The 19,941-nt window shown below is 34.0% G+C and overlaps 1 protein-coding gene across 4 annotated transcripts in view; it reads right to left on the bottom strand.

Moving 5' to 3' along the window:
* Nucleotides 1-19,941, bottom strand: part of LOC145261047 (uncharacterized protein C1orf87-like) — a 164,131-nt gene that overhangs the window by 64,469 nt on the left and 79,721 nt on the right. For all 4 annotated transcript variants that reach the window (XM_080119208.1, XM_080119207.1, XM_080119209.1 and 1 more), the window contains exons 3-5: nt 14,529-14,646; nt 7,458-8,036; nt 302-438 (exon numbers count right to left, since the gene is read on the bottom strand). In XM_080119208.1, coding sequence (XP_079975334.1) covers nt 302-438; nt 7,458-8,036; nt 14,529-14,646 — 834 coding nt within the window. The remainder of the gene's footprint in view (nt 1-301; nt 439-7,457; nt 8,037-14,528; nt 14,647-19,941) is intronic.

The raw sequence follows: 19,941 nt of genomic DNA, 5'->3' as shown, positions 1-19,941 counted from the left end.
AACAAAAGGTAAAAAGAGTGAGAAAGAAAAAGAAGAATATGGAAGAAGAGCAGCAGCAGCAGCAGCAGCATAAAAAGAAGAGGAAGAAGACGGAGAGGAAGCGGAGAAAAAGAACGGAAGGGGAGGATGAGAAGTAGATAGAGAGTGGATAAGCAGGAAGAAAGGAAAGTAGAGAAGAAAAAGAAGAAAAGAAAGAAAGGGAAGTAGAAGAAGGAAAAGTAAAAGAGAGTAAAAAAAGAAAAAATGAAATGTGGAAAAGAAAATGAAAGAGAAGAAGAAAAAGAAGAAGAATGTTACAAACCCAACGATGCTGTCCATCATTTTGAGCGCTGTCCCTAAAAGAGAAAGGATCTTCTCGTAGTTAACACCGCTTAAATGTCGATCTGGAGAAACAAACATGGCAGCCACCAAACGTAATAAATCTGTGGAAATATGAACCTAAATAAATAAATAAAATAAAAAATAAATAAATAAAATAAATAGATAAATGAAATAAATAAATAAATAAAATAAAATAAATAAAAAATTAAAACAAGTAAATAAATAAATAAAATAAATAAAAATAAAAAAATAAATAAAATGAATAAATAACTAAATAAAATAAATAAATATATAAATACAATAAATAAATAAAATAAATAAATAAAATTAATAAAATAAATAAATAAATAAAATAAATCAATAAAATAAATAAATAAAATAAATAAGTAAAATAAATAAAATAAATGAATAAATAAAATAAATAAAAAATAAATAAATAAAATAAATAAATTAAATAAATAAATTAAATAAATAAAATAAAATAAAATAAATAAATATAATAAAATAAATAAAAAATAAATAAAAAAATAAATAAAATAAATAAATAAAATAAATAAAATAAAAAAATAAAAAATAAATAAATAAAATAAAATAAAAAAATATAAATAAAATAAACAAATAAATAAAATAAACAAATAAATAAAATAAACAAATAAATAAAATAAATAAAAAAATAAAATAAAATAATAAATAAAATAAATAAAAAATAATAAATAAATAAAATAAACAAATAAATAAAATGAATAAATAAAATAAATAAATGCATAAATACATAAAATAAATAAATGCATAAATACATAAAATAAATAAATAAATAAAATAAATAAAATAAATAAATGAATAAAATAAATAAATAAAATAAATAAATAAAATAAATAAATAAAATAAAAACATAAATAGATTACATAAATAAATAAAAGACATATAAAGAACATTTTTTAAAATAAAGGTGCACAGAATTACAGGATTATTGGGTAAACATGTCTCCCGACTCCTGTCATTTTACCGGAAAAGCAATATATAATACTTAAAAAAAATTGTCTGTGTATTTTTAAGATTATGACACGCTGAACGTTAAACTGAAATAAAGGAAAAGAATTTTTTTAAATAGCTAACATAATTCTTCTTGGCAAAATGCAAGATGGACGTTCCTTTATCAAGTTGATCTAAAATGGAATGAAGAAAAGTCAAACGAATTAAAGGACCGAATTTTTTGTTATTTCTATTTTAAGTGTTTAATTAGTTCATTATTTTATTCAATTATTCTGTCTTATTTATTGGTATTCAGTGTAGACAGTTGTTTGCAATTTCACTTTTAGAGTTTGATAGATTTTGTGGGTCCTTAAAATTTCAAATTTCTCATTCAGACAATTTAAATGGGTCGTCTAAATTTCTACATGTACTTGCCTGTTGTACTATTTCCCACTCAATTATTGGCGAGTGGCCACTTTCTTTTCAGCTCCTAATAATGGATCGCTAGTGCTGTTTGTTATCGAATGAGTGTAACAGAGTGCGTATGCACGTATGTAAATGCATACGAAATGCGAAATGACCTCACTGTAAAGAAAAAGACTACAAAAGAAAGGACGATCGCAGCCGTAACGAGAAGTTATGTGCGGTGGGAGAATGATGAAATAAATGTTGTTGTTACAAAAAAGAAAAAAAGGAGTCGCATTAATACTTGTCCTATGTTTATTTCGACATAGACCGCATACAACAGTGTTGTTAAAATGTTTTTGATTATTAATGAGGGTATGACCCCAATGATTTCAACGATCTTATTTATAACTTTCGATTAGGACAATCAACCAATCAGAAGCTTCAAACCTCATTTTAAAAATATCGAATTTTGGATTCAATTCAGTTCGCTGTCAATCTCCATCTTGAAACAACTGAATCATGACTGTATTGATTCTTTGCTGCCATCTTTTTTATTAAGAATTACTCAACACTCGAGATCGTGACTGCATTGATTCTTCACCGCCATCTTTGTTATGAAGAATTATTCAACACTCGAGATTGTGACTGCATTGATTCTTCACCGCCATCTTTGTTATGAAGAATTATTCAACACTCAAGATTGTGACTGCATTGATTCTTTGCCGATTTGATTTACTACCGCCATCTTTGTTCAACATAATGGCTCAACACTTAACAGGTTATGGGCCCAGCACACTTCCACCGCGTGGATACATGCGTTTTTATATCTGATTTTAAAATCTAGGGAAGAAATGTTCACAAAATACTTCTTGTTATATAAGTTTTGCTTAAAAAAATAATCAAATTGACTATCAATTCTGAATCTAAAATAAATGGATTGTTACTCGTGCTCCCATCATTATTAGTATTACTGTTGCTTTCATGTTTCGAGTGTTCTTATACTTAAGTGCTGTTTGAATCACAAAATTACAACAAGCAAATATTTTTTACGTTAAAAGTGAATGAAAATTTTTCCTTTTTTTTAATTATGAATCTCTATCCCTAATATTATATAAAAGTCATTTTATGTGTGTATGTGCGTGTGTGTGTATATGTATGTGAGTGTGTATGCATGTGTATGTGTGTGTTTGTGTGAGAGTGTATGTGTGTGTATGTATGTATGTATGTATGTGTGTCTATGTGCATGTGTATGTATGTGTGTCTATGTGCATGTGTATGTGTGTGTATGTATGTGTGCGTGTGTGTCTTCCTCATAGGTTCTGAAACGACGAGTCTATCTTTTGCAAATTTCACACAAATTTAATTTATATATCTGGCAGGGTTCTTAGTTATGTTTTGTGCAGAAATTAATGCATCCATGACGAGAAGTCATGCATGGCATTAGAATGAGGAAATAAATATCGTTGTTACATAAAAAAGGAGTCGAGTTATTACTTGTCCTATGTTCCTTGCGACATGGACTGCATACAACGTGTGTGTGTGTGTGATTGTGTGTGTGTGTGGGTATGTGAGTGTGTGTGAGTGTGTATGAGTGTGTGTGAGTGTGTGTGTGTGTGTGTGTGAGTGTGTCTGTGTGTGAGTGTGTGAGTGTGAGTGTGTGTGCAAGTGTGTGTGAGTGTGAGTGTGTGTGAGTGTGAGTGTGTGTGAGTGTGTGTGAGTGTGTGTGAGTATTATACTAGCAAAAGTACCCATCGTTGACTGGGTTTAAAAACAGCCTACAGAAAATGATTTATGAAAGTATGATAGGTTATGAAAAGGAAGGGTTGTAAAGAGATAGCTTCGAATTTGGGGGTATCAAAACCAAAGCAAAATATGATGAAAGTAAAAATAAAATAGATAAACCCCATAATTTATTGTACCATACCTGTTCACACTGAAACACTTATCACAATATTCTGTGGATCTATATTAAAAAACCTTGTTAAACTTTGTGACATATTTCCATTCTATGGACGTCAGGTGCGAACGAACACCCCATAATTTTATTATACCATATTTCTTCAAACTGTAACATAATTATCAAAGTATACTTACGCAGATAGATATGAAAAGTCTTTATTAAAGTTTGTAGCTATTTCCATTCTATGGAGGCCAGGCGCGAACACAAACCCCACAATTTTATTATACCATCCCTATTTAAGTTAAAACTTATCAAAGTATTATTACGTACATCTATATCAAAAACACTTTTAAACGTTTTTTTTCTAATTTTTAAAGTTTTTATTTCCATATTTTGTGGACCAGTCGCGTACGCAGACCCCACAATTTTAATGAATCATCATTATGCCTGATCAAACATACCCATTCCTGTGTCTCGATACATCTTCTATCATTATAAGTGATCAGTTTTCTATAATAGTCAACCATATAGGAGCCTATTCGTAACCAGACACACACACAGACGTTCAGCTTTATATTAAAGATATATATATATATATATATATATATATATATATATATATATATATATATATATATATATATATATATATATATATGTATATATATTATATATATAATATGTATATATATTATATATATAATATGTATATATTATATATATAATATGTATATATATTATACATATATTATGTATATAATATGTATATACATTATATATATGTATATTTTATGTATATATGTATATATATTAAGATTTTGTTATTGTTGTTTTTTTTTGTTGTTTTTTTCAAGCGATACATACGGTTAATATTGGCTCCGCCTCGGAGCTCATTTTTTTATTTACTTAGAAAGTCGCCCTTTTTAATTTGGACGTATATAACATTTTTATTTATTTATTATTTTTAAAAACAGTATATATATATATATATATGTATGTATATATATATGTATATACATATTATATATATATAATATATATACATATAATATGTATACACACACACACACACACACGCACACACACACACACACATATATAATGTATTTGCCTCCTTGTCGGATATTTAAAATTTTGTATACCTTCCTACTGGTTTATAAAGGTTTTTGAAAACTTATTATATATATATATATATAATATGTAGCTATACAATATATATATGTAGGGTAGGTGTATATATATATATATAGCGAGCACTGCTTTCTAGCTTCAGAGATTATATAATGACCAAATATCATGTCAGCGTAAAATTGTTGTTTGCAAATGCGATTGTAATTAATTTTAATGCATATTGTTTTGTCTTATATAATTATTATTTATTTATATTTTTTTATTTCAGATTATTAAAACATCATTCATATTTTTCTGCAATATTCTAGTCCAGGCTGATTCGAAAACGATCTTCTTTAATCAACAGAAAGGAAGCCATTTCCCACCATGATAATGCTCGTCCTCAAACAGCATTACGGATAAAATATTTCTTATGAGAATTTTGATCGGAAAACTTGTCTTATCCGTCATATTCTCTTGATCTAACTCCTCCTGATTATCAGTTATTTTGAAGATTACAAAACCATTTAGCTGACTTTAGTTTAACATCACGAGAGAAGAATGTAGCTTAGTGTGAATGTGAGTGCGTGTTCCTGCCTCTAATTTATATGTCTGGCAGTGTTCTTAGATAGGTTTTGTGCAGAAATTCATCTAAGTATTGAAAATCGAAAAAAAAATCCGATCTTAAAAATAGCCTTTCTTTCTTATAGATAAAAAAGGAACATACACGCGAGAAACACACATTTATAGGTGAATATTTTAAGTTACACCGGCCAAGGGTGATAACAAAATCTCAGCAAATCATTTCTTCTTTAAAAAAAACAGATTTATTGCTACCTGAAAATATAGCTCAGTGGAGAACATTCGACTACAGATCGAATGATCTGCTTAATTACGGGTTTACCTCACCATTTTATTTTATTTTTTTCTTATTAATGAATTCAATTTACAATAAAATCGCAACAAATCATTTCTTCGTTTGCATATTTTGAAACTAAACATTAATCCGAAATGATTTTTCCAGGACATTCATCACAAAAATCAGCTGACGTCATCAATATGACGTCAGCTGATTTTTGTGATTTTTTAAACAAACACGGGCGGAATTTGATGAACGACATTATCACTATTATTTTTTAAATTATTATTATTATTATTAATTAGTCCACCGGGAAAATTATTCCGCATAATATATACTAATAAATAGAGGATTGATTCTATAATGATACATACGCAATTTGCATCAATAAAATTATCATGTTTAAGCGTACTGTATGAGAGAAGACTGAATATGAGTTCGATTCATATTTCAAATAAAAATCTAAAGAAGTTTATAAGCGAAACATTCATAAGTCGTTAACAGATAGAATCAAGTTTTAAAGAACAAAGATCGCTATTTTTATGAATAAAGTTTTTTTTTCAAAAAACCCAACACAGTTTTTTTTTATTTTATTTTGAAGATGAAATTTTAAATCGGTAAAAACTTTTGCACCAACCCGATACAAAAGATAAAAATAAAAATGGCTGACTTGTTTATGCAGTAACCAAAATGCATTCTGGCGGATTTAATTTTAAAAAATTTATGTTAATTAATAAGATTTTTTAAAGATTGTATTTATTTTAAGCTATTGCATCTTTTTTTCATTTCAATAAATAATTAAATGAAAAAAACAAAAAACAAACAAAAACAAAAAAAAAACAACACAAAAAACGTGTGGATCACGTACACGCGAGAAACACACATACACATTTTTTTTTTCAGTTGTAAAAAAAAAATGATTAAAATAGCTAACTTGTTTATGCAGTAACCAAAATGCATTATGGCGATTTAATTTCGTAATGAAATTATTTTTGAAATAGGATTTAAAGAAGAAATAGATGAAACTTGAAGAATGTTACAAACTAGGCATTTATAAGGTCGTTAACAAATGGAATCAAATTATAAAGAGCAAAGGTCGTTATTGTTATGAATACAGATGTTTGAAAAACTTTTTTTTTTCAATATGTAATTTTCAATAAGTATAAACTTTTGTACAGACATAATACTATTAATGGACAATGTATCAACATTGACCCATCGGGCCAGGAGACGTCTTGTTTAAATGTATACGTGTACTTTACGTTTCAATGTGAAAAAAGTTTAAGTAAACAAAACACGAATCTTGACAAATACACCTGACCCCCTTTCATGCCGTTATGCATCCTTTCTGTGTTTGTGTCACAAATAAAATATAATTTATCTCTTTTCTTACGGTTAGGGTTAGGGTTTTTCATTCAATAAAAACCTCATGGATAAATGTTATCTATTTAGTGATAAAAATGAATTTATTGATCTATACTGGTCCTACCAGGCCAGGCTATCTCAAGATATTGGCTTCCTGAGACGAAATGCACTTAACATCGATGCTTTGTTTGTTTTTTTTTACTTCCTTTTGCAAAACTTAATTATGCTCTACAAAACCAAAATATTTTCGCTCATGTTGACCCGAAAACGACCTTCTTCAGTAAACAGAAAGATAGTCATCTTCCACTATGATAATAATATCATGTTTAAGCGTATTGTACGACCGGACAACGCCGGGATGCCAGCTAGTTATTACTAAGATCAAGCCTTTACTTTATTGCTCATAAAAACTAAACTTGGATACATGATTATTGAAGTGAGACGGACACACACACGTTCAATTTTAGCATATAGATGAATTGCAAAAAAAAAAAAAAAAGAAAAAAAAAGAAAGAAATTTACTTGTTTCTTGGTCAAGGCGAAAGTGAGATGCTGAAAGCTGCACCAACCGGTCAGTTTGTGGTCAATAGCCGAAAGCACCGTGTAAATCTCCCGCAGTTGATTTGGATGAACCCCTTGCATTTCCTTGTTCAAAACTCGGATCAACTTGAACTCATCTTCCTTGCTTAGCATTAACGGCTCCGTGGGAAGGTAAAGTGTCCGTGGTAACAAACCCAGCAAGTACTTCCGGTCGGCATTCATGTCAGAAGACAGGAAATTATCATCGGTCTGAGTGTCGGTTGTAATGACGTCACGAGTTGTTGATTCGTTTTCAATGTCTATGTTATTCATTAAACGTTGGTTCAGAAAGTCTGGTTCTTCTACTTTTCCTAAGTAACCAGCGTTTCCTGCGTCTTCACCGTTGAATAAGTGCCGTGGAGATATCGTCCAGGATTCAGGCTCAAAAACGGTCGACATTTGGTTCTTGGTTCTGTGTCTTTGGATTGGTGGGAGGGTACTGTATGGCGTCAGTTTGGCTGTTTTAGAGTCCGGACGGAAACCCAAAGGCGTGGTTCGTTGGATAGTTGAATTCATGGCGGCCTGTGACAAAAATAAAAAGGAAAGAAAAAGGAAAAAGTAATTGTGGTTGTGTTAGGTAAATGCCGGGCAACGCCGGGTAGAATTATCAATTATTTGATTATCTATCTGTCTATCTAATTATCTATCTGTCGAGCGGAGCAAATAACAGAGATCGAATTGTGGGAAACAATAAGTTGATCGAGCATGCAGGTGCAGAAAGGGTCAAAAGATCACATTGTGACATGTATCAAACTGGGTGACCGTTGAGTTGCACCGGAAGGTATGCGGACGTGACGTGTCAGAGGTTCCGGTTTTGAATAAGCCGAGTTAATTTTAGTGAGTTGGTTTTGAGATGCTGAGAAAGACAGATGGACTAAAACGGGTCTTCCCCATGAGTGTTGGAGGGGCGGTCTCAGAATGAAGACATAGAAGACCCCCCCCCCTCAAAGCCAAAAATCGTCGTTCAGTTCTGCTCTGACGAGATGCCTGTGCAGAAAGGGTCAAGAAGTCACATTATAACATGTATCAAATTGGGTGACTGATGAGTTGCACCGGAAGGTATGCGGACATGTCAGGGGTTCCGGTTTGAATAAGCCGAGTTAATTTTAGTGAGTGGGCTTTGAGATGCTGAGAAAGACAGATGGGCAAAAACGGGTCTTCCCCATGAGTGTCGGAGGGGCGGTCTCAGTATGGAGACATAGAAGACCCCCCCCACAAACCAAAGATCGACTCACTCCAGTTCTGCTCTGAGGAGATGCCTGGGAGTGAATAAAGAATATATATAAAAATACTCGTTTGTCCGGGGCCCCCGTCTTAAAGCGTTTCCTTTAAACAGGTTCCAGCTCCCTCAAGGATGGATGGCGAATCCCTTAGGAGTGAGCAGCAAAAACAGGTATGTCATCATGTTACATGTCTTATATGTTCTGACATATCTCTGAGGGACAGAACACTGTGGCAGACGTCTTATCCCGTTTCCCTATTAATTCTCTGTTCTCACCTTCGGATATCGATTTACAACAAATGGTCTTAGACCAGCAAACTCTGGACACATTGGATCTGTAGTCACCTAAACTCGCAACTTGCAAATTCACGTATCTGCCCATGCCTACTTTCGACACGCAGATCATGTGACACTTCAACAGATTCACCTAGACCGTTTGTTCCCATGGGTCATCATAGGACTGTCTTTGACACACTACACAATCTGGCACACCCCGGACGCAAAGCCACAGTGAAGCTGATTACAGCTAGATTTTTCTGGCCAAATATTAGGCGTGAGATCACTGCCTAAACACGTTCCTGCGTTTCCTGTCAGAAGTCAAAGGTGCACAACCATATCCGTGCACCCCTGGGAACATTCAGCACCCCAGATGCTCGGTTCAGCCATGTTCGCATCGATCTGGTTAGACCATGGCCAGTCAGTCAGGGCTGAATCTGTAGCACAAGCCCTTATATCGGGCTGGATATCACGCTATGGAGTTCCCACAACAATTACCACAGACCGTGGAGCACAGTTTGTATCCCACCTGTTTCAGGAACTTTCCAGGATTTTAGGGATCAAACGTATTCGAACAACAAGCTATCACCCAGCTTCGAACAAGATGATAGAACGCTTCCATCGAAAATTGAAAGCTGCCTTATGCACTTACCCTGACCAACAGCGATGGAGCGAATACATACCTGTTGTCCTTCTTGGCTGTTGTGCAGCTATTAAAGAGGACTTGGGATACTCTCCAGCCGAACTTGTCTATGGAGTACCTCTATCGCTGCCAGGTCAGATGCTGATCCCGATAGAACTAGGATTGCAGGTCCAGCTCTATTTATAAACAGACTGCAAGCTTACTTTAGTAAGCTCCCACCCATGAAACCTAGGGAACAGACCATAAAATCTTTGGTCTCCAAAGACATTTCAAGTAGACCCAACACGTTGTAGACACAGTCGCAAAAGAGACCAAGACAACCAATATCTCTGACAAATAACAACCTACCTGAGAACTCGTCCTTCAAACTCCTCAGCCTAACATTCACAGGGAATATGAACTGAAACAAATGCATAGAGGACATTGCAAAGGCTGCTGCAAAGAAGGTGGATTCCCTCTATCAAGCTAGAAAACTACTCACACTTGAGAGTATCCTGTACCTCTACAAGATCACCATTCGCCCATGCATGGAGTATTGTTGCCACATCTGGGCTGGTGCATCTATCACTAGCATCTCCCTCTTGGATAGGGTCCAAAAAAGAATCTTCAATCTAATAGGTCCCACTTTGTCAACTAAGCTCCAACCCCTGTCCCATCACCGCAATGTTGCATCTCTGTGCTTGTTTTACAAATATTTTTCTGGAATTTGCTCTGATGAAGTTTTTGCACTTTATGTATATATATCCCCGACAAACACGTTTAGCAACAAAATCCCACGCCTTCACTGTTGAGGTTCCTAAATGCCAGAAAGCTTTCTACTCTAATAGTTTCTTCCCCTGAGCAGCTAGACGTTGAAATTCACTTCCTGCTACCTGCTTCTTTGACTGTGCTGATATGCAGAAGTTTAAATGTAATGTAAACCAACATCTTGTTAATCTTTCCTAGGCATGGTCCCAAATAGTAGCCCATTACGTCCAAGTGGCGATATGCCTTGTTAGAGGTGAACGTGTGTAAAAAAAAAAAAATAAATAAATAAAAAATAACTGGTCTCCTTTTATTAACAATGACATTTATTTCTTTATTCTCCTGCCACGCGTGACTTCTCATTACAGCTGTGACGTCATCTACGTCTCTAACCTGATCGTCGTCTCTAACGTGCTCTCTCTTTTTTTTATAGTCCTTTTTTTCTTACAGTGACGTCATTTTGCATTTCACATGTCCATGTTTTATTACACTTTGGAGGCAGTGAGTCCAAATGATTTTACTGCGTTGACTCTGCTTTTGGCCATGGATCATAGTGAGGGACCCAGGTTTCATCCTGTGTAATCAATCTTTTGAAAAACTTTAGCTCATCTTTTTGGGATAACTCCAAATCCATCTTCGAGCGCTCGACAGATTACAAGGCAACATACAAAAGGTTCAGCTCAAACACCTGTAAATCTGAAACCATAATTCAGAGCTGTAATTTGCCACATAACCCAAAGAGATATAAATCATTGCTCATGCAAAATTTCAGGTAGATCAGATTACAGGAATTGATGGATGAAGAGAAAGAGAGAAAGAAAGAAAGAGAAAAAAAGAGAGAAAAAAAAGAAAGAAAAAAATAGAAAGAAAGAAAGAAAGAAAGAAAAGGAAAGAGAAAAAAAGAGAGAAATAAAAAGAGAAAGAGAGAAAGAAAGAGAAAGAAATAAATAAAGAAAGAAACAAAGAAAGAAAAAAATTAGAAAAGGAAAGAAAAAAGAAAGGAAGAAAGAAATGAAGAGAGAAAAGAAGAAAAAAGAAAGAAAGAATGAAAGAATGAAAGAAAGAAATAAAGCGAGAAAAAAGAAATACAGAAAAAGAGAGAAAGAGAGAAAGAATGAAATAAAGAGAGAGAGAGAGAGAGAAAGAGAGAGAGAGAGAGAAAGGAGAAAGAGGGGGAGAAAAAAGAGAGAGAAAAAGAAAAGGTGAGAGAAAGCAGACAATTTTGATTATAACCCCATTTCTTTTTTAAATCAAAATGGCTGGATTTAATATTGCTGGATATTGGCAGGCGACCCTGGGAAAGAAGCATCCGATGGATTGCACACATGCAGATGGATTCCATGTGAGAAATGCCGGACTTTCCACCATTGTCTGATGGAATGCATAATTTGACCCAGAAATATGTGAGAGGATATCGGTCAAAGGATTGAAACAATAGACAATGGGAAATATTAAACATTCCTATAGAAAAAGAATATTATGTAAAAAAAACGTCACAAAGAGAAAATGGGCAGTTTGTTAGACAAAAGCTAGACTGTCACATTTCTTCACCAGCAACCTCCAACACAACCACGCACCAACCTCACGCGCCTTCAGAAATGCCAAAATACTTATAATCAAAAGCTGATTTGTCAGTGTGAAATAAAAACAATATATTTTTTATAGATCAGCTGGGTTGTGTTTTACTCGCTGTCAGTGTGTATATATTTTGGACCAGCAACAAAAGTAGATTTAAACATTTATATAGACTGGAAAATGCATTCTGAACAACCGGCAGCAGTGAATATATAACGATATTGGTAATATTCTGGAACTCAGGGTTTAGGGGGGGGTCTCAACCTCTCTAATGGAGAACAACATAGGTCCCTCAAGATGGTGACGTCACAGATGAGGAATGTGAATTATTTATATTGTTTGAACTTGGATTTTATTCTCACAACGTTTTGGTCAATGTAACCTTTGACTTTCTTCAGATGCATATTGTCAGCGATAGGAGCCTTTTATAATGTCTGAAAGTGACACGATGTTCAACAAGCAAAATCGGAGATGCGCCGCTGTACAACTCATGCTCTGTACTGATTAAAGTTATGACAACAAGACCATTGCCAACACCCTCAAAATGTAAATCCGGATTGTTCAATGCTTGCGAGCGCAGCTGAATGAAATTTTCGGCCACGGTTATGGTCTTTGGCATCATGCCACCTCACATCTTTGAAGTCGGTTTGGAAGTCAACACCAAAATGCACTTGGATGTGATGAAGAGTGTGGTGATCCCCTGGCGCAATCAGGTGGCCGCTGGCAGACCTTGAATATGGCTGCAGGACAGTGCCGGGCTACAAGTCCAAAGAGACCCAGGCTTGACTTCAGAAGGAGTGCTATGACTTTCTCCTTAGCTGACCTGAACCCGCTGGACTACTTCGTTTGGTCATACATCAAGAAAATCACCAACATGACCTCCCACAAAACCAAAGTCAACCTAATTGCTGTCATCTGCCAAGTATTCGCCGAGCTCCCCCTGGCGCTTGTAGAAAAGGCATGCTTCCAGTTCCGGACCCGTATAGAGACGGTAATTGAGGCTGAAGTCGGCTACATTGAATAGAGGCCAGCTCTAAGTGTATCAGAAATTTGGAGGAATTTTTGACACCCCTAACAGAAAACTGCGAATAAAATATAAAAATCTCGTAATTTCTCTTTTTAAAGTGGGTTGTTTATTTTCTGCATGGAATATACTTCCAAAATAAACTATTAAAGTTGTTTAAAAAATGATAGAAATATTATTTTTTTTTTTTTTTAAAAACAGTGTTTACAAAATGCCAGCGTGCCTTCATGCAGCCATTTTTTTTATGTAACGAAATCAATCGAATTTTACGAATTTTTAAACTTTAAAAATCTATCGAAATTTTTCTATTGGTTCAATTTTTACGATATTTTCAGGGTCAATGTGAAATTTTATGCTCTTTCCAATAAACCAAATATAATATTTTAGACAAACGTTTTTTTCAAATTCACCCCCCCCTTTTGAAATGTCTATTAAAATTTTAATAATTAATTTATGTGCCAAAGTTTTATCTATCACAAATTGAAGATAAAAGATCAATAAAGAAAATATTCTAATTTGAAACAAAAAAAGAATAGTTTTTTTAAATTTACCTGTAAAGTCCAAAGTTTAAAACCTTTTTTTTTTAAACCACGTTGATTTTTTTAATGAAAGCTCACGTTATGCTTATATTGTCAAGTAAATACCAGAGGTTGACGGCAAATTTTTCTATTTCATTCAATGTTTTCTTTTTTTAGATATTAAAAGAAAAAAAAATTAGTCGATAAAGAAGTATTAAAATATATCAATCAAAAACTCGTGTATTTCATTAAAAGAATTTTAAAAAATCGGTGAACTGGATTTTTTGTTTTAGGGGAAAAACTTATAAGTGAATATGCGTTTCTTTTTAACTAGGGGGGGGGGGGAAATACTAATTTTGGTTAACACACGCAATAAAAAAGAGACATTATTTATGTCTCTTTGACGAATCCATATTTGATAAATTTCATAGTAGCAGGAGGAGCTCTTTTAACCTTTGCGCTAACTACGTTACGAAAATGCGCTTTAAAAAATCCTTTTATTTAAAAAATACATGGGATTTAAAATATAAATATGGATAAATTCTTAACAATGAAGAATAATCATCTAATAGTATTCTTTTTAGATAAGTAATTTTTTTGGCATTTATATATATATATATATATATATATATATATATATATATATATATATATATATATATTTATAAGCAAGTCAAAATATGTTGATTTTCTTTATATTTTCTTTTTAAAGAAAACCGATTTAAAAAAACAAATATTGGATAATTTGCTATTAAGCCTGTTATTTTTTTTAAAAATTTGGTCTTTGTTCCTTTAATTGAAAAAAAAAATTAGGGTTTGAATTACATTTTTCAAGTAGTTATAAACTTGGAAAGACAGGGGGTCGAATTATTAAAGCTCTGATCATCATTTTTAATGGCCGCTTTCTGATACACCTAGGCCAGCTCTACTACATAATCAAGTTACTTGAATACCAAATGGGCCTGATATGACTAAACTAAACAGTTTAAATGCAGAAAAAGTTTGCGCTTACCAGTGTGCGGGGGCTTTGAAAATTGGAAGAAAGAAGAGCGGGATCCATTCGAGTCGGCTTCTCGGCAATCGGATCCAAAACCAACAATTGTCGCGGTCCTCCGTAGCCGTCAGCTTTACTGGAAAAACAAAACAAAAAGAAAACACTAAAATTTGAAGACGTCGACATAAGTACATTCTACATCAGTTGAATGTCGTGGGCGGGAGTTGCAAATGCATAACTGGTTTTGATACGAAACATGTATTGATCATTAAAACCAGTCGATTTAACGATCTGCTCAAACTTTCTGAGGATATTTAATTTTTTTTTTTTTTTGCTTTGAAGTATAAACTATAAGTCTTTGCTTAAGCGTAGCGTATTATGCAATGTGTTAAATTATGCAATGTGTTAAATTCGACACGTTTTCAAAAAAAAAAAAAAAAGCGCAAAAAGCGTGATATCGTGGTAAATGTATTCTCAAAATGAGAGGATTTTTGATCGAGTATAGCTCACATACTCATTTTCAGTTGATCTTTATCCACACACATTGAATGCCTACTGGAAAGAACTTGAATACCTACTAAACATTGTCTAAGGTCTCTCTCTCTCTCTCTCTATATATATATATATATATATACACATATATATACATATATGTACATATATATATATACACATATATATATACATCTATATACACACACATATATATATACATCTATATACACATATATATATATATATATATATATACATACATGTACATATATACATATATATACACATATATATATATATATACATACATGTACATATATATATATATATACATATATATACATATATATACATATATATGGTGATTGTCTCTTCTTGACAGAAGACCATCTTTCCCTTACTTTATTGTTGATTACTCATTCATTTTCATGTACTTTTCAAATATTGTTATTTTTTATTTTTATTTTTTTTATATTATATTATTTTATTTGAATTTTTTTATTTGTTTTTTTTATTACATATATATATATATATATATATATATATATATATATATATATATATACACATACATATATACATATATATATATACACACATACATATATACATGTGGAGATGTGATCAAGATGCATCAATTTCTGTCGTTTGTGGGAACGAAGGTGGCTCTTCAAACGATCCCTGCTCTTACACAGTCTGTTGCAAAGGTCACACTTAAGCTGAGATTGAGGGATGCCAACCGGTGCTGCTCTACTGTGGACGCTCATATGACGCTTCAGGCCTCCACTCGATTTACAGACCACAGAGCAAGCAGAACATCTGTGCCCCGCAGTGTTTTCCCCATCAAAGAAAGATTGATCTCCATGTGATCGCTTGTGGCTAGCTAGACCAGCTCTGGATAAAGTCATTTTACCACATAAATCACAGATGTGGTTCTGCACGAAAGCCTCTGACAGACCTGATATATCTGACAGATTTTTCTTCCGGATATCACGCTTCATTTTTGCATGCTCATATTTTTTCTTCTCAAAACTATCACAGCCATGATAGACCAAGGAGCGCCACTTTTTACGATCATTGGAAGCACTTTCCCAACTGAACACATCAATACCAAGAGCTTTAAGATTATCTTTGATGGTATCCTTAAAGCGTTTCCTCGGTTTATGTTGTGGACGCTTTCCTTGTGTAATTTCACCATAGAACAGGCGCTTTGACAATCTCTCGTCGTCCATCCTTGTCAGATGTCCAGCCCACCTCATCTGATTGCGTATAATCAACTTCTCGATACAAGGTACGTCAGCTCGCATGAGAACATCCATATCAGGTATAAAAGTGCTCCACCTGATGCCCAGAATGTGTCTCAGTGTCTACCGGGTGGAGGTGTGAACATGACCTTTGTCTTCTTAAAACTAATAGTAAGCCCAAAAGACGCACAGGCCACCGAAAACAGATCCATGATACCCTGCATATCCCTCTCACTATGGACTATGAGATCGGCATCATCTGCATAAAGCAATTCACGAACCAGGTGCTGAAAGGTCCTTGTAGAAGCATGAAAACTACGAAGATCAAAGACCTTACCTGTGGTTCTGAAACGCAAATAAACACCCAGAAAACAATCCCTAAAGGCATAGGAAAGCATAGTTGTAAAATAAATAGAAAAAAGTGTAGGTGCTGGGATATCACCCTGCTTCACACCATTGTCAACCGAGATGGGTTCTGATAGGCATCCGTTGAAGTTCAGGCGAGCCTTTATATTAGTGTGGAGCTCCCTGAGTAATCGTAGAAATTGAGGTGGGCATCCCAACTTCCCCAGAATTATCCATAGGGCATTTCTGTTCACCGTATCAAAAGCCTTGGTCAAATCAACAAAAACCTGATAAAGCGGAACTCGGTGTTCAGTACATTTCTCCTGCAACTGCCGAGCAGAGAAGATCATGTCCGTGGTTCCTCTACCCGGACAAAAGCCACTTTGGCTTTCTGGAATGACGGATGGACAAATATACTTTAACAGTCTATTGAGTAGAACTCTGGAAAATACTTTGCCAACTGCTTCCAACAAACTTATCCCACGATAACTTCCACAGTCGGTCCTGGGCCTCTTTCCCTTGTACAGTGATATAAGAATTGCATTAACCCAATCCTGATGGACGGGAACACTCTTCCAGACATCAGTGATAAGATGAAGAATTTCATGAACAAGCTTATCACCCCCATGTAAGAGGACTTCCACCGGAATACCATCAAGCCCTGGAGCTCTCCCAACGTTCACTTCCTTGATTGCATCTCTAATTTCATTCTTAGATGAGAACACAGACATTTCATGGATAAGTTTCTGTTGTGATAAAAATTAATTGATGACGTCCTCATCAACATTAGAGGGGTTGTCAAAGAGATCAGAATAATGCTCAGTCCAACGAAGGAGAATCTTGTTAGGATCCTTTATAAGGGCAATTCCATCACTTGAGAATAGGGGGAAAAAAAAAAATCAAAATATCAGAATCGGAAGAATGGCTTGAAAATAAAATGGTGCCTGAAAGAGATAAGCATTATACCGGTTGTCGTAGGGACAATTGGTCTAATGAAATACATCTAAAGAATTACTTAGATGCGATCACTGGAAGACTCAGCTGCAGTGAAATACAGATAGCATCCCTTAAACGGAAAGCATCTATTCTCAAAAGAGTTCTCGAATATAAATTTAAGCAAAATCAAGTGTTAGCCCCCAAATGGGGCCCTTGATCTTTTCAAACTACCTGAGGTAAAATATTTAAAAAAAAAAAAAAAGAAAAAGAAAAAGGGACAACTGTCATTTATATAAAACTAGTGGGGATAATGGCGTTGCCCGGGTGGAGAGAGGCAGTGTAGTAAGGATATTGAGTTACCCCCCCCCCCCAAAAAAAAAATAGATGCAGCCCGGGTGGAGAGAGGTGTGAAACAACAACAACAACAACAACAACAACAACAACAACAACACCACGAAAATGTAATTGGCGGAAAAAACAAGTACGTGAAAACCAGTTTAAGCGAACTCAGTTTAAAAGGAAAAAAAATTACATTGCCTAAGCCCCGAAATAAGAAAAATGTTATGGCAAGTAAAAAGCTTTTAACCCTGTTTAAATGATTAAACTTAAAAAAAAAAAAACCTGTTGAAAAAAGAAAAATAGACCACCATTACGAGGGCTCGAACGTTAAGACTAAAAGGTTACGATCCGACCTCGTTACCACTTGCCCCACGATGCTATCAGCGAAAATACGTTAGCTTTTTTTTTTTTATTATTAAAACCAATTCAAGAAAGAATGCCTGACGCGCATGTGTACTTGTCGAAGTCGTTTAAAAGGGACGATTTTTTTCCGACCCTCCCTTGTTATAAACATTTAATTTTTATACGAAATAATTGAGTGTTTCTTCTAATTCTCGCATATAATTCGAGCGATATATCGCTCTTTCAGATGGTATCGGTATCGACCCAATTCGATGCGGCTGAGAAAAGTTTTTGGCAAACATACAAACGACACACATTTTGTCTTTTGTATATATAGATGTAATTACCTCCCCTTTGTAGGAAGCCTCTATGAAATGGGGGCAATAGAAGGATAGATATCGACATCGGTTCTTTTTTTATTGTCATGCAGGTCGAAGAACATTATCCACATTGGTGGACCCCCTTACAGATAGCAAGCTGGGATAACCTTTACGGAGATGGTCCCAACGTCTGCCTCGTTCTGAGCTCGGGGAAAGGCCGTCTGACGTAGGCGGTGTCGAGGCAGAAAATTACCCCTTCAATAAAGTGCCCAGTTGTTAACTTAAGGAGAAAAAACCCGTTCCAATAATTAGAATTTTTATTTTTTTATTTTAAACAGTTCAAATAATTAGAATTTTACAAAATAAACAGTTCAAATAATTAGAATTTTACAAAATAAAAACTTCAAAATATTAGAATTTTACAAAATAAACAGTTCAAATAATTAGAATTTTACAAAATAAACAGTTCAAATAATTAGAATTTTACAAAATAAACAGTTCAAATTTTTGATAATTCACCAGTTCAAATAATTAGAATTTAAAAACAAAAAAACAGTCCACATGATTAGAATAGTTCCACGTGGTTAGTTAACCCTGTAAAATTCTGTGATTTGTTTCACAATATTTGTAAAAGCATCTGTCTGTGACATATCGCATATTTTAGGATTAGGATAATTTTCTGCCTCGACACCGCCTACGTCAGACGGCCTCTCTCCGAACTCAGAACGAGGCGGACGTCGGGACCATCTCCGTAAAGGATAACCGCAAGCTGCATACATGGGGATATCCACAAAAGTTTATTTGAAGCAAGGATGCTCTGTTTTTCCCAACACTTTTTTTCGTAATTAACAGAAGAACACCCGACTCAACAGTCACAGGAAATAGCGTCGATTCAGATTTGGTTTCTGATATTAAAGATTCCATATTTTGGTTAAAAACAATCATATTCAAAAGAATCTATAATATGGTTGTCTTCAACATAAATAAGTTCTTGATGAACCGTTCCATATAAGTTATCAAATTTACCAAATTTTCATTACTAATGATTACTATATTGTCCAATTTCTACTGTACACTCTTTTAACCCTTATCCTTGAGTGGCCTCTTGGTCTTGATAATGTGGTGATGCCTATGTAAAAAAAAAAAAAGAAAAAAAAAGAACCACATATAATTATCCTGAAAACTTTCAGAAAGTGGTTGGCAAGTTTTGGAAGGTACAACCACTGGGCACTGCACACATTCAGTGATATATAGGTCGGCCATAAGTAACTATATTATTTTAGTTTAATACTAGCAGACTGTCTGGTGTTGCCCGGTCGTAAAACATGCGTAAATATTATATTTTAATTAATGCAGAATTCTTATTTATTTAGAAACAGAAATCCCGTAGCACGAATTTTTCAATTTTCA

This window comes from Euprymna scolopes, chromosome 37 (genome assembly GCF_053919585.1).
Source record: "Euprymna scolopes isolate OS-2025 chromosome 37, ASM5391958v1, whole genome shotgun sequence".
Classification (NCBI taxonomy): Eukaryota; Metazoa; Mollusca; class Cephalopoda; order Sepiida; family Sepiolidae; genus Euprymna; species Euprymna scolopes.
The sequence above is the reverse complement of the archived record's forward strand: the minus strand, read 5'-3'. Positions and strand labels throughout refer to the sequence as shown.